Here is a 13,343-nt window from a genome sequence, read left to right as displayed (position 1 = left end):
TTCCGAGCGTATACTCAGTCCTTTTTGAAAAAAAATCTACTTCGAACAGTAAATTTCAACACCAAAACCCAAATTGCTTGACTTGGACTTCTCAACTAATCTAAGCTGCTTCTATGATTCTAATTTCATACCTGAACCTGACGAGCGATTTCTACGAAGCCCATTATTATTTTGTTAAAGTGAAAAATAAAATATCCTCGCTTCCCATAAATTCACATACAAACCCATTCTTCTATTCTTCCCTGGTTCAGTCATTCACCCCGAGGAGCTGAGAGAAAGATGAAGAGGAAAATGAGATTCACCAAAGATTTTCTCTTCGCAACATCAATTATTTTGTGTCTGCTATCAACGCCCGTCTCCGGCTTCCCGTGGTTGTTTCCAAACGCCTCGTCTACAGTGCCCCCATCGTTCCTTCCAAACGCCACCTCCTCGGTTTGGCAGTCGTTCCAGAAATTCGCCGGATGTCACAGCGGCGAACGAGTCGACGGCTTGGCTGGACTGAAAAAGTACTTCCAGCACTTCGGTTACATACCAGACTCACCCTCCAACTTCACCGACGACTTCGATGATGCTTTCGAATCAGCTCTCAAGAAATACCAACAGAATTTCAATCTAAACGCTACTGGGGTCCTCGATGAAAGTACTATACAGCAGATGGTTCGGCCCAGGTGTGGTGTTGCAGACATAATCAACGGAACAAGTACGATGAATTCCGGCAAATCTGCCAAGTCCACCCATAGCATCCACACTGTTGCCCACTATTCCTTTTTTCCTTACCGCCCCACTTGGCCCCCTTCCAAACGCGACCTAACGTACGCCTTCTTGCCTGCTAACCAGTTATCAGATACCGTTAAGGCTGTTTTCGCCCACTCATTCGCTCGGTGGTCGGCTGTGACACCGCTATCCTTCACGGAGTCCTCGGTTTACCTGACGGCGGATATCAAAATCGCGTTCTTTAGAGGAGATCACAACGACGGCGAACCATTTGACGGGGTCCTAGGGACGTTGGCCCACGCGTTCTCGCCACCAGACGGGCGGTTCCATTTGGACGGAGCAGAGAATTGGGTTGTGGATGATGCGAGGAAGTCGTCCATACCATCTGCGGTTGACCTTGAGTCGGTTGCCGTTCACGAGATAGGGCATCTGCTCGGATTAGGACACTCTTCCCAGGAAGAGGCAATCATGTTTCCGACGATCTCGTCAGGGATGAAGAAGGTTGAGCTTGCGAACGATGATATTCAGGGGATCCAATTTTTGTACGGCTCCAACCCCAACACCGACGTTACTTCATCAACGGCGACAACGATACCATCCAGTCGAGAAAGGGAGTCAACAAGTGGAGGGGGCCATGGATTGGGCAACTGCTGGGGTGCCATGATAATGATGGCTGTTCTTTCCCTGTTCTTCACGTTGTAAATACTGATTTTTTTATTGTTTACTTACAGCGGATAGACATTTTTTTTTCTTTTACATGTTGCGAGCAAATTGGTTCTGGTCATAACTCACGAAGAAATTAATCGACAATGATATTCTAATGTCGACCACACCCACTTTATTAACAACCAATCAAAAATCGACAACTGAACTTTCGTCCATGGTTGAATGTTGGGAATTTTGTAGACGATTGGACAGGATGATCAAACAATTTTCAAGCATTGGATTTAAATCATATCATGCACTGCAGCTATAGAAATTTCAATAAAACAACGAGGAATAGTGACTAATGCGAATTGCACTCTGAATCTACAAAACCTGTAGTAGTGTTATAAAGCTTTATTAATCCTAGTCTCTCCCTATTAGGCTATTATACGGTAAGCGACTATTATCCGCGATTAAAATCCTAGTAATTTCTACGCGTAGAAGTAGAAGTGATAATCAATGAATGCCGTAAAGAGCTCGTAATCCATCTATGTCATCTTGGTGCAGATTCACCTTTTGAGTACCATCCTTTAGGTAGGCGAACATGACAGCTTCGGTCACAGGGGTGTGCCAAAGCCCAAGCAAGTGACCGATTTCGTGCACCGCCACGGATTCCAAATCAAACGAACCGGCTCTGATACCGGCTACCCAGTTCTCCTCCAAATCGTAATGCAGTCTTCCACCGGTGGGTGCAAAGGAATGAGCAAGAACCCCTCCTGGTCCGTCAAACAGATGTCCGTCGCCGTGATCACCTTTGAAAAACGAAATTAGGATGTCGGCACTGGAAAGGTCGTAAGTCCTTTCGAACGTGAAATCGCTTATCGCTGCCCACTTGTCGAATGCGACATAACAAAGGGGATTCATTACTACGTCGTCAAATGGAACATTAGTATCAAGCGCGTATTTGAGATGCATCTTAGAAGGTGGCCACTTCAGGGAGTTGTTGAAGAAGGCATAATGAGAAGAGAAGCCGACGGCAGTCTTTCGTCCACCAAGACGACGGTTCTTTTCCTTGCCTGATCTCATCCATGTCTCGCCGTTTATGATGTCGGGAAACCCGCATCGAGGCAGCATCATTTGTTTCACCGTCTCGAAGTCCAGGCTCCCCGTCTCGTTCAGATTGTAGTACAGCTGGTACGTCTTGATGGCCGACTCCAAGTGATGGTCGAAATCGTCATCGTCGTTATGGTGGTCGAGGTAGCCGAATCTATGGAGATAGCGTTTGGCTTCGTTGAGACCTTTTACTCTGTCACCCTTGCGGCTTCCTTCTAAGTGACGTAGAAACTGAAAGGCTTCTGGTCTGTCGGCTTCGCCATGACCATGAGACTGAGACAGGAGGAGGGCGAGGAGGAGAATGAATGCCAAGAGAGAGGACTGTGTAGCTGCCATTACTAGGATCTGGTTCATTCACGTATGGTTTCTGTTCTGCGTCATTGTCTGTTTATATAATGAACCTAAGCCTACTATTTAGGAAAGAATTTAAAGATTTCCAGACCAAATCTATTCATAATGACCATAATCTACGCCTGCGCCCTCTCTCCTCTCTTCTCTTGCTTGAATTGAATGTTCCCTTTTCTATGCCTATGAATCTATGATATGATTTCCTCTATATTTCCATAAAGAGATATTGTGTCTTATTTTACTGCAATTCCTGCACTAACCAATCGCCCAGTGGCAAGTGTCCCACGAAATGTAAAACTCAGTTCAGAAGACGTTATAATAAACTTGATTGAAAATGTGTGGCAGAGTTATTGGCTAATGCACAAAAAAAAAAAAAAAAAAAAAAAAACAGGAAATCCGGGTTCAGATTGTGTGTGTCGTTAGAGAAAGAGAATCCTCAAGTTTAAGAGAGATATGTAACTCTAGAATTTATAGAAAAATATGCCAAACGCCCTAATTAACCGGCAATTAATAAATAGTGTTAATTTACATAGAACCCCTTGTACTATACGATCAGTGACAAAGGCCCTGCATTGTTTTTAGACAAATACCCCCTTGAGCTTTTACCTTCCGACAAATACCCCTTTGGCCGTTAAGTTAGATGACGGAAAGCTTTAAATTATCAAAATAGCCCACTGACCTTTTTCTATTTTCTTTTTCTTACCCTTTTCTCTTAAATCGTTACTGACCCAAAAATATATACATCTTTGATTAGTCGCCCAGAAAAGGAAAAATACCGAGTTGTGCAATCAATAACTTACTCCAAGATTCATTCACGCCATACTCGTTCATTACCATCAATACGAAACTTACAGTAATTACAGAGTATACATAAAGAAACGTCCTCTCAGAACTCCCAGATTCATATGAAAGCAATCTCGGGAAAACTAGGGAGTGGCATCACTCGGGATTCTTCGTCTCGGAAGATCAAAAGAATAGACTTGGAGACCTTTGAATCAGAATCCCATATTGTCCCTATCCAATGAAGCACAAATTGGCAAGCATCCCAGATACCTCGTATTGAGGCTGAAAGGGGCGTCCCCCAGCCTTTTCCAGGAATTGGAACTCAGGGTGTAGACCTTGAATCCAGAGTCAAAAAGAGTCATCATCATCCCCATAAAACTGGACAATCCTCACAACCTTATAATCGTCGGTGATGGGATCGTAAGCAAAACTATATACGATATAACGACATTCTCCTGGAAATTCTATATATGGGCGTATTTGCCCGTTAGGTAACTTCTGATGCTATCTAGTGGAGGGGTTCCAAAGGAAGATGGCCTCCTCAGCGTTGTACATACAGAGCAACCCGTCGCAAGAACCTACTACTTGGGTTCCATAATTACGAGACTTGAGTGGATGGTCAAGCTCTACAGCTTTATTACATGCATCAAACTCAAAGGAATAGTGGTAGCTGGTGGCATCCTCTAATAAAATGCTAATCTTTTCTTCGGACCTTTTATCTTATTTCTGTTAGAAAAATGGTCACAATCAAATGGTTATTACGTTTACAATCTATATTACACGACGGAATTGCGAGGAGAGTGTCTTGGCAACCGGGAGCAAGGAGGACGGGAAGAGAGGAAAGCACATAAGCATGACTGTGGTGGAGCGTTCCCCAAATGGAACAAGCAAATGTATCCTCACCGCGATTGCTTGGTGCTCCATTGTCGTCGTCACAATTGCTGTCATCAGCCAATTTGATGGTCGTTGTCATGCCATACCCAATCTTCTCTTTCATGATTCCCAGAAGGATAATTTGCAGAATCGGTATGGTGCAAGGCGGTTTTGAGTAATGAGTAACGACTACGATTATGCCACTTGAACACACAGTAATCTAATCTACAATACTATTTAGAAATTTAAACAGAAAAGAGGAAAAGCTGGAGGAGTACTAACTACTAAGGAGCTAGAGTGAAATACAGAGTTCATTCGCTCCCCATGGCTGAACCTTCAAAGATTATAAAAATGGGCACCACAACATCTAGAAACAAGCGATATATCAGGCTAAGATTTCCAATAGTTTCTTTTCAACTGCTGTAAAGCGAGTTGGGTGACTTGCTGCACCCAGTTTCTCTGTAAAGCGACATAAGATGATAAGATTTCCAATACAGAGTTCCTGTGATGCGAGCTACCAAGCTTTAGTGTTTTAAAACATAGAAGTGATGGAGGCCTATCCCAAGGCCCATCTCACCCCTAGGCGCGGCAGCTCCTAGGATAAGGTCAAGAGTCCAAGATAAGTCAAGAAAGGATAATAGGATAATTCAAGATCCATTAAGACTCTTCCAAGACTCCAAGACTTATCAAAAATCCAAGATTATCAAGACTCTTCCAAGATTAGCAAGAATTCAAGACTCCAATCAAGATCCAACAAAGACTCTAAGAAGCATCAAGAAATCCAAGACTCTCAAATTCATGCATAAGGGGAGCCAGGGAGATCGGACGGTGGAAGATCAAGCCCAAGAATTCCAAGAGGGTTCGACCTTATCAAGACAGCCCAAGAGGATCAAGACTCATGTTCTTTCCTAGTTCTTTTACAATTCCCAAGTATATTATAAATACTGCTATTTTCCCAAAGTTATTCATCAATTCATACTTCAAATTTTCAGAATTTCTTCAAGTTCTCTTCTTCCTATTTTCGCCACCTTTTCTCTCTCCTAGAGAAATCGGTGTTTTTCGCTAAGTGCTAGCAAACGCCCGGTGCTTGCATAGCCAGCCCCGGTTCTCATTGCTTCCACGCTACGTCAGGTGGTATCAGAGCAGGGAATTCGCCCAGTCATGTCCAACCCAGACGGTAGCAGTCGCAACCCACCCCGTGACGGAGATCAGGGGTTCCCAACTGTTTGGAGAGCAATCGAAGAGCAGCATACAGCCACACGTAACATTGAACGGCAGTTGGCAGAGGTGACTGAACAACTGCAAACCTTGTTACGGGAGGTGGTCCCACGAATCCGGGAAAATCCACAGCAGATCGCAGGAGACGACCACGACAGACCACCCGTCGCTACTGCGTCCCGACGTCCAGTTCTTGACGACGACAGTGATGATGATTTCGAATTTGGTGGTGCTCCAGTTCTTCCCGACAACGATAAAAACGGTAGAAATTGGCACAACCAAGGTAATTTCAACCCCCGTAGGAATAATGATGAATTTAAACTCAATGTAGATATTCCTACTTTTAGTGGAGATCTTGGTATAGAGGGACTTCTGGATTGGATCACAGAAGTCGATAGGTTCTTTGATTACATGGAAATACCAGAGTAACGAAGGGTAAAATTAGTAGCTTTCCGATTAAAGGGAGGCGCATCTGTTTGGTGGGAGCGGATGAGAGAGACCCGGATGAGAGAAAGAAGGGGTCCTGTTCGAACCTGGAGGCACATGAAACAATTAATCAGAGGTGGATTTTTACCTCCTGACTATGAATAATATATGTTTGAATCTTATCAGAGGTGTGCGCAGGGTTCTCGTAGTGTTAATGAATATACATCTGAATTTTTGAGATTAGCTGAAAGAAATCAATTATCTGAAAGTGATAACCAGCAGGCAGCCCGTTATCTAAGCGGTTTAAAACCGTCTATCAGAGATAAAATTGGGGTAGATGGTTCTTAGTGTGCAGGAAGCAAGGAACCTAGCCTTGAAAACAGAATTAATGTTCCAGGACAAGGCATGCAGTGATAATTATCGCCGGTACAGCGGGAGCGACAACTGTCGACGGGAACAAATCAGTTCCGGCAGTACAACCTTCTCACCCGGCAAGTACAGGAGGACATACTTGAGGTAATCCTTCCAACCCTCCTAAACCCAGTAACCCTTATGCAAGGCCTGCTCCTATTAAATGTTTTAAATGTAATGAGGTTGGACATAGATCCAGTGACTGTCCCAGGAGGAAGGCAGTTAATATGGTAGAAAGGGAGGAGGAAGAAGATATTGAGGAGGAAGTATATTGTGGACCTGATGGGGATGATGAAGAGGGTCCATATGAACATGAGGAGTATACTTGTGTGGTAAGAAAATTAATGTTGTCCCAAAAAAATAAGGATACTTCTCAAAGGCACAAATTATTTCGTACCAGATGTACTGTCAAGGGAAAATTATTTAATTTAATTATTGACAGTGGTAGTCAGGAAAATATTATTTGCAGGGATATAATCCAACAATTACAACTGATTCCTGAAAAACATCCCAACCCATACACAATTGGGTGGATCAAGGAAGGAGGCGGCGTACGAGTGGAAGAACGCTGCAAGGTACCTTTTTCAATTGGTAAGTACCATGATGAAGCATATTGTGATATTGTAGATATGGATGCTTGCCATATTTTGTTAGGGAGGCCTTGGCAATTTGATACAGATGCAAGGCACATGGGTAATAAGAATACCTACCAACTTGAAAAAGAAGGTACACGTTATACTTTGTTACCCATAGCAGAAAAAAATATTACAAATATTCCAAAGGCACATGAGAAAAATTTCCTTACCATCACCCATCATCATGCTGAATTTGTTAAAGAATGTAAGGATACTCATGCGATACATTTGTTAGTAGTAAAAAGAGAAGATGTTAATGAAGAAAATACAATTACAGCTAAAATACAGGGACTACTGGATGAATTTAATGATGTAGTTCCAGAGGAGTTACCAAATGAACTCCCTCCTATAAGAGATATACAACACCATATTGATTTTGTTCCAAGTGCTAGTCTACCTAACCTCCCACATTACAGGATGAGTCCTAAGGAGAATGAAATTTTACGAGAAAAGGTAGAAGAATTATTGAAAAAGGGACACATTCAAATCAGCATGAGTCCTTGTGTAGTACCTGCCTTATTAACACCTAAGAAGGATGGCAGTTGGAGGATGTGTGTCGACAACAGGACCATTAACAAGATCACCATTGGGTACAAATTTCCCATTCCTAGGCTGGACGACATGCTGGATCAACTAAGCGGAGCTGTAGTTTTCTCAAAAATATATCCCAAGAGTGGATATCATCAAATCAGGATCCGTTCCGGAGATGAATAGAAGACGGCCTTCAAGACTAGAGATGGCTTGTTCGAGTGGTTGGTCATGCCCTTTGGACTAACCAACGCACCCAACACTTTCATGAGGCTGATGAACCAGGTATTGCACCCCTTCATTGGTAAATTTGTGGTAGTCTATTTTGATGATATTTTGATATACAGCAAGTCTATCACTGAGCATGTGAGACATATCAGGGAGGTCCTGAAAACATTGAGGGAAAATAAATTATATGCTAATTTGAATAAATGCATCTTTATGAATGATAATTTATTATTCCTGAGATTTATTATAAGCAATGATGGTGTGAAAGTAGATGAGGAAAAGGTGAAAGCCATTAGGGAGTGGCCGACCCCATCCACTGTCACAAATGTCAGGCGATTTCAAGGGTTGGCAACCTTCTATAAGCGTTTTATTAAGAATTTTAATAGTATCATGGCTCACATTACTGAATGCTTGAAAAAGGGGAAATTTCAATGGGGAGAAGAACAAGAGCAAAGTTTTGCTCTCATAAAAGAAAAGTTATGTACTGCTCCTGTTCTTGCCTTACCAGATTTCAATAAATTATTTGAAGTTGAATGTGACGCCAGTGGAGTTGGCATAGGGGCTGTATTGTCCCAAGAGAAAAGACCCATTGCTTTCTTTAGTGAAAAATTATGTGAAGCCAAGAGAAAGTGGTCTACTTATGACAAGGAATTTTATGTTGTGATAAGAGCCTTGAAAACATGGGAACACTATTTAATTGCAAAAGAATTTGTTCTCTATACTGACCACCAGACCCTAAAATATTTTAGTGGGCAAAGGCAATTAAGGAGTGATTTACATGCCAGATGATCTGCTTTCCTAGACAAGTTCCCATATAAAATTGTGTATAAGACAGGACAGCAAAATAAAGTGGCTGATGCACTTAGTAGGCGTGTAGCTCTCATCAAGACCCTCAGCGTTGAGATTGTGGGTTTTGAATGCCTAAAAGACTTATATGCCCAAGATGAAGACTTCCAACAGGTATGGGAGAAATGTGTGAATAAGCAATCAGCAGAAGACTTCTTTATTTATGACGGGTTCCTTATGAAAGGGGAACAGCTATGTATCCCTTGCACCTCCCTCCGCGAAAAGATCATCAGGGATTTGCATGGGGGTGGACTACCAGGACACTTGGGAATGGACAAAACAATAGAAGCTGTTAAGGGGCGATATTACTGGCCGAAATTGAGAAGGGACGTGTCTACCATCGTAAGCAGGTGCTATGTTTGTCAGACAACTAAGGGACAAACCCAGAACACAGGTCTCTACATGCCTCTACCCGTTCCTACTGCTATATGGGAAGACTTGTCCATGGATTTTGTGCTAGGCTTGCCAAAGACCCAGAGGAACATGGACTCCGTTTTCGTGGTAGTTGATAGGTTCTCAAAAATGGCTCACTTCCTCCCATGCAAGAAAACAGCAGATGCATCCACAACAGCCAAATTATTTTTCAGGGAGATTGTTCGCTTACATGGGGTACCCAAGACCGTCACTTCAGATCGTGACACACGGTTCCTCAGTCACTTTTGAATGACCCTGTGGAGGTTTTTTGATTCATCACTTAATTTCAGCAGTACAGCCCATCCGCATACAGATGGACAAACAGAAGTGGTAAATCGAACCTTAGGGAATTTAATTCGCAGCATATGCCGGGAACGGCCGAAACAGTGGGACTTCGCCATAGCCCATGCTGAGTTCGCCTATAACAATGCAGTGCATAGTTCTACAGGCAGATCCCCATTCTCCATCGTGTACATGAAGGTCCCTAACCATGCACTGGATTTAGTGAAACTACCCAAGGTACCCAACGCCAGTATCTCAGCAGAACAGATGGCAGAACAAATCCGGTCCGTCCAAGACGTCGTGAAGCAGAAGCTAGAGCAATCCAACGCCAAGTACAAGATGGCCGCAGACAAACACCGCCGACCTCAAGTGTTTGATGTAGGTGATGAGGTTATGGTCTTCTTAAGGAATGAAAGAATTCCCGTAGGTACCTACAACAAGTTGAAGCCTCGGAAGTATGGTCCATACAAGATCGTGAAGAAGATCAATGATAATGCCTATATAGTGGACCTACCAGATCATATGGGTATATCCAAGACCTTCAACATTGCTGACCTTCACCGGTACCTGCCAGAGATAACACTTGCCTATCCTCGTCACGACTCGGGGTCGAGTTCTCTCCAAGTGGAGGAGAATGATGGAGGCCCATCCCAAGGCCCATCTCACCCCTAGGGGCGGCAGCTCCTAGGATAAGGTCAAGAGTCCAGGATAAGTCAAGAAAGGATAATAGGATAATTCAAGATCCATTAAGACTCTTCCAAGACTCCAAGACTTATCAAAAATCCAAGATTATCAAGACTCTTCCAAGATTAATAAGAATTCAAGACTCCAATCAAGATCCAACAAAGACTCCAAGAAGCATCAAGAAATCCAAGACTCCCAGATTCATGCATAAGGGGAGCCAGGGAAATCGGACGGTGGAAGATCAAGCCCAAGAATTCCAAGAGGGTTCGACCTTATCAAGACAGCCCAAGAGGATCAAGATCAAGATCAAGACTCATGTTCTTTCCTAGTTCTTTTACAATTCCCAAGTATATTATAAATACTGTTATTTTCCCAAAGTTATTCATCAATTCATACTTCAAATTTTCAGAATTTCTTCAAGTTCTCTTCTTCCTATTTTCGCCACCTTTTTTCTCTCCTAGAGAAATCGGTATTTTTCGCTAGGTGCTAGCGAACGCCCGGTGCTTGCATAACCAGCCCCGGTTCTCATTGCTTCCACGCTGCGTCAAGAAGCAAGGTGAGAAATAACAAAATCTAACAAAAAAAAAAGAGAGTAAAGCATAAAGAAAAGAAAACAAAGAAAGAGCATGGCCACTACTGAAAGAAGAGAAAGCTTGTTCTTCTTCTTCTTCTTATGAAACAGTGCTCTGTTTTCCATTGTCAAACCAAAAATAAGAGAAAGAAAAGGAGATGCAAGCAATGAGAAATTGGCTTTAATATGGAGAAATGCAGAGATGGCTCCAAGCAGGGAAGAAAGATGAGGGCCATTTTGAATTCTAGAGAGGCAGAGAGAGGAGTAACGAGCTGAGAACAAGCTTTTGGCGTGAACCGTAACGTGTAAACTTGTGGCTGATTGATACCGGAAAGGGAAGCCGAGGAAAGGCAACAATAGTACAATGTATAAAAAATTAAACAGTTGGATGAGATTCTTTTTCAAAGTTAACTGAGAGAAGGCTAACGGAGGGGTTTTTGTCTAATGGCCATAGTATAATTTACCATAAACTAATAAACATGCCAAAATGAAACCCTAAGATATGGGGCCATGTGACATTAACTCTAATATTTTTAAATTTCTAATCGACAGCAATGGCTCCCTATTGAAGGATGAATTACTTCCGCGCTCTCCTTATAAAAGGAGGGAAACATCTTTCTCAAGGTGAATGTTAAAAGCTACCTTACTCTACATCAACAAATAGAAGATTAAAATTTTCAAAATATGGGGAGACATGATCTCTATATCCACCCTCAAAACGACTGTTCATCCTCACACAGTTACACTATAAGATAGGTTCCAACGACTACCCATCACCCAACCATACCTATCCATTTAATTTTTTATTCAATGGGGTGCCAATTTAATGGATGGATTTAGGTGGGTTGCAGGTTCATAAATTATATTGCCACCCTTAACAAGATTTTCACATATTTTCATAAATCAAAAAGGTACCATGCCATGCTAGATAGAGAATTATTTTGGTGACTAGGTTACAGGTCAAATGGTTAGGCTATCTGGTTCAATTGCTTGACTTGTTTAAATCAAATGTGAAAATTAAAATTATTTCTAGATTATCTTTTAAGTTATTTTTCATCAAAATTAACTTCAACAATAAACATTAGAGGGTACAACAATACACAATTAACAATGTAAAAACCAAGTACATTGGCAATCCTACCATCTTATCCAAGTCCAGGGCAACATGCATTAGAAGAATCTGGCTATAATGTTGTTGTAAGGTGTATTAACATTTGGCACATGCTGTTAATTCTTGCAACTTAAATTGCAGAAAAGTATCCTTTGTTAGTTAATGAGAGGGGATTTCTAGTCGTTATAAATTTCTATTTGTATTTTAACAAAGATTATGTGATAGAGGATACTAAGCCTATCTCTAGAAAGTATGGGTTCGATCTATTTAATTACAAAAGTATAGTAAAAGCCTATCTATACTATTATATATAAAGCATACCTCTCCTTTCTCCAAACCCCCTTTTCTACTTCCTTCTTAACTCTCTCTCTCTCTTGCATGTAATTTTTGAGCGCCTCAGAGGAAAGGAGATAATTTCACTTTATGTGATGGATGGGAAGGATGAGCTAGGTTTTATTTTATTATTATTATTACTTTTTTTCAAAACCTGCATTCATACATAATGCTTCTGTCAGTTCAGATCACCAACAACTAATTCAAATGGCAACCATAGCGGTAGTTTCAAGTGTGGTGCTTTGAGTTCTCAAAACCTCGTGGGCATGCTTCGGGTGATCATATTCCTCTTTTCTTTTTGTTTTTGTTTTTTTTTTCTGTTCTCAAATTTGTTAATTTTATCCTTCATTTTATTTTTTTTTTTCACAAAGATTTTCTCCTCAGTTTTCTAGAAAATCAAATAGAAAGATAAGTTTGGTATCTTTGAAGAAACCAAATAAAAGCAGACTATCCTTTGCCTAGCCAAGAAGTTCCATAGATTTTTGAGGGGAAAAAAAAAGAGTGAAACAATTTTGTAAACAAGTTCCATGGAGATTGGTTTTCTTAGCTTCTGACATCCTTAGTTTAAGGCGAAGAGCTTCACATGCCTTCTCCCTCAATACATCGACAGTGTCACAAAATTTTCCGTTACTCCCAAGTTCAAGCTTTGCGATATTCACTTTATTGGAAGAAGCTACGCCATCAATATTTACTTTTAGTATATCACCAGTACGAGGTCTCTACTGCTACTTGTTTCATTGTTATGGTGAGGAAACAACTCTTTTCCTTTAAAATATCTTCTTGCGAAGTTGCACCATCATTTCCATGCCTACCTTAGAACAATTCTCAAGAGATCGATTCAACCTCAACAATACATTGCAAATAGGACAAGGCTAGGCAGATATTAAAGAAACAATCTAAGCGTCAAAATATGAAGATGTTAAAAAGGATGAAGAGAAATTGCTATTTCTTTCATTTTTTTTTTTTAATATGACAAGGTCTTTCAGGTTTTAATCGAAAATAAACTAAACCCCCAAAATAATCTTTCAATGTAATTGCTTCTTCTGAAGAACTTTAGTAGTTATTTAAAGCTGTTTATGATTATTTTCTGAAATTCTGATACCTTAAAATTTTAAGCTGGAAATAGCTTTCATGTCTCCTCGTTAAACTTCAATAATACCTAACACACAACACAGAACAT

The 13,343-nt window shown here is 41.3% G+C and overlaps 2 protein-coding genes across 2 annotated transcripts; one reads left to right on the top strand and one right to left on the bottom strand.

Annotated features, from left to right (window-relative positions):
- LOC104595998 (metalloendoproteinase 1-like) lies at window positions 1-2,826 on the bottom strand. The gene has a single exon (XM_088899884.1). It carries the CDS (start codon window positions 2,824-2,826, stop codon window positions 1,876-1,878), a length of 951 nt encoding a protein of 316 aa, XP_088756010.1. The 3' UTR covers window positions 1-1,875.
- Window positions 280-1,594, top strand: LOC104596008 (metalloendoproteinase 5-MMP-like). Its single transcript, XM_010256979.3, has one exon. It carries the CDS (start codon window positions 280-282, stop codon window positions 1,414-1,416), a length of 1,137 nt encoding a protein of 378 aa, XP_010255281.1. The 3' UTR covers window positions 1,417-1,594.
- Window positions 2,827-13,343: the final 10,517 nt, after the last annotated feature.

The sequence above is a fragment of the Nelumbo nucifera genome, chromosome 3 (assembly GCF_055504915.1).
Source record: "Nelumbo nucifera cultivar China Antique chromosome 3, China Antique-T2T, whole genome shotgun sequence".
In the NCBI taxonomy this organism is placed as follows: Eukaryota; Viridiplantae; Streptophyta; class Magnoliopsida; order Proteales; family Nelumbonaceae; genus Nelumbo; species Nelumbo nucifera.
The sequence above is the reverse complement of the archived record's forward strand: the minus strand, read 5'-3'. Positions and strand labels throughout refer to the sequence as shown.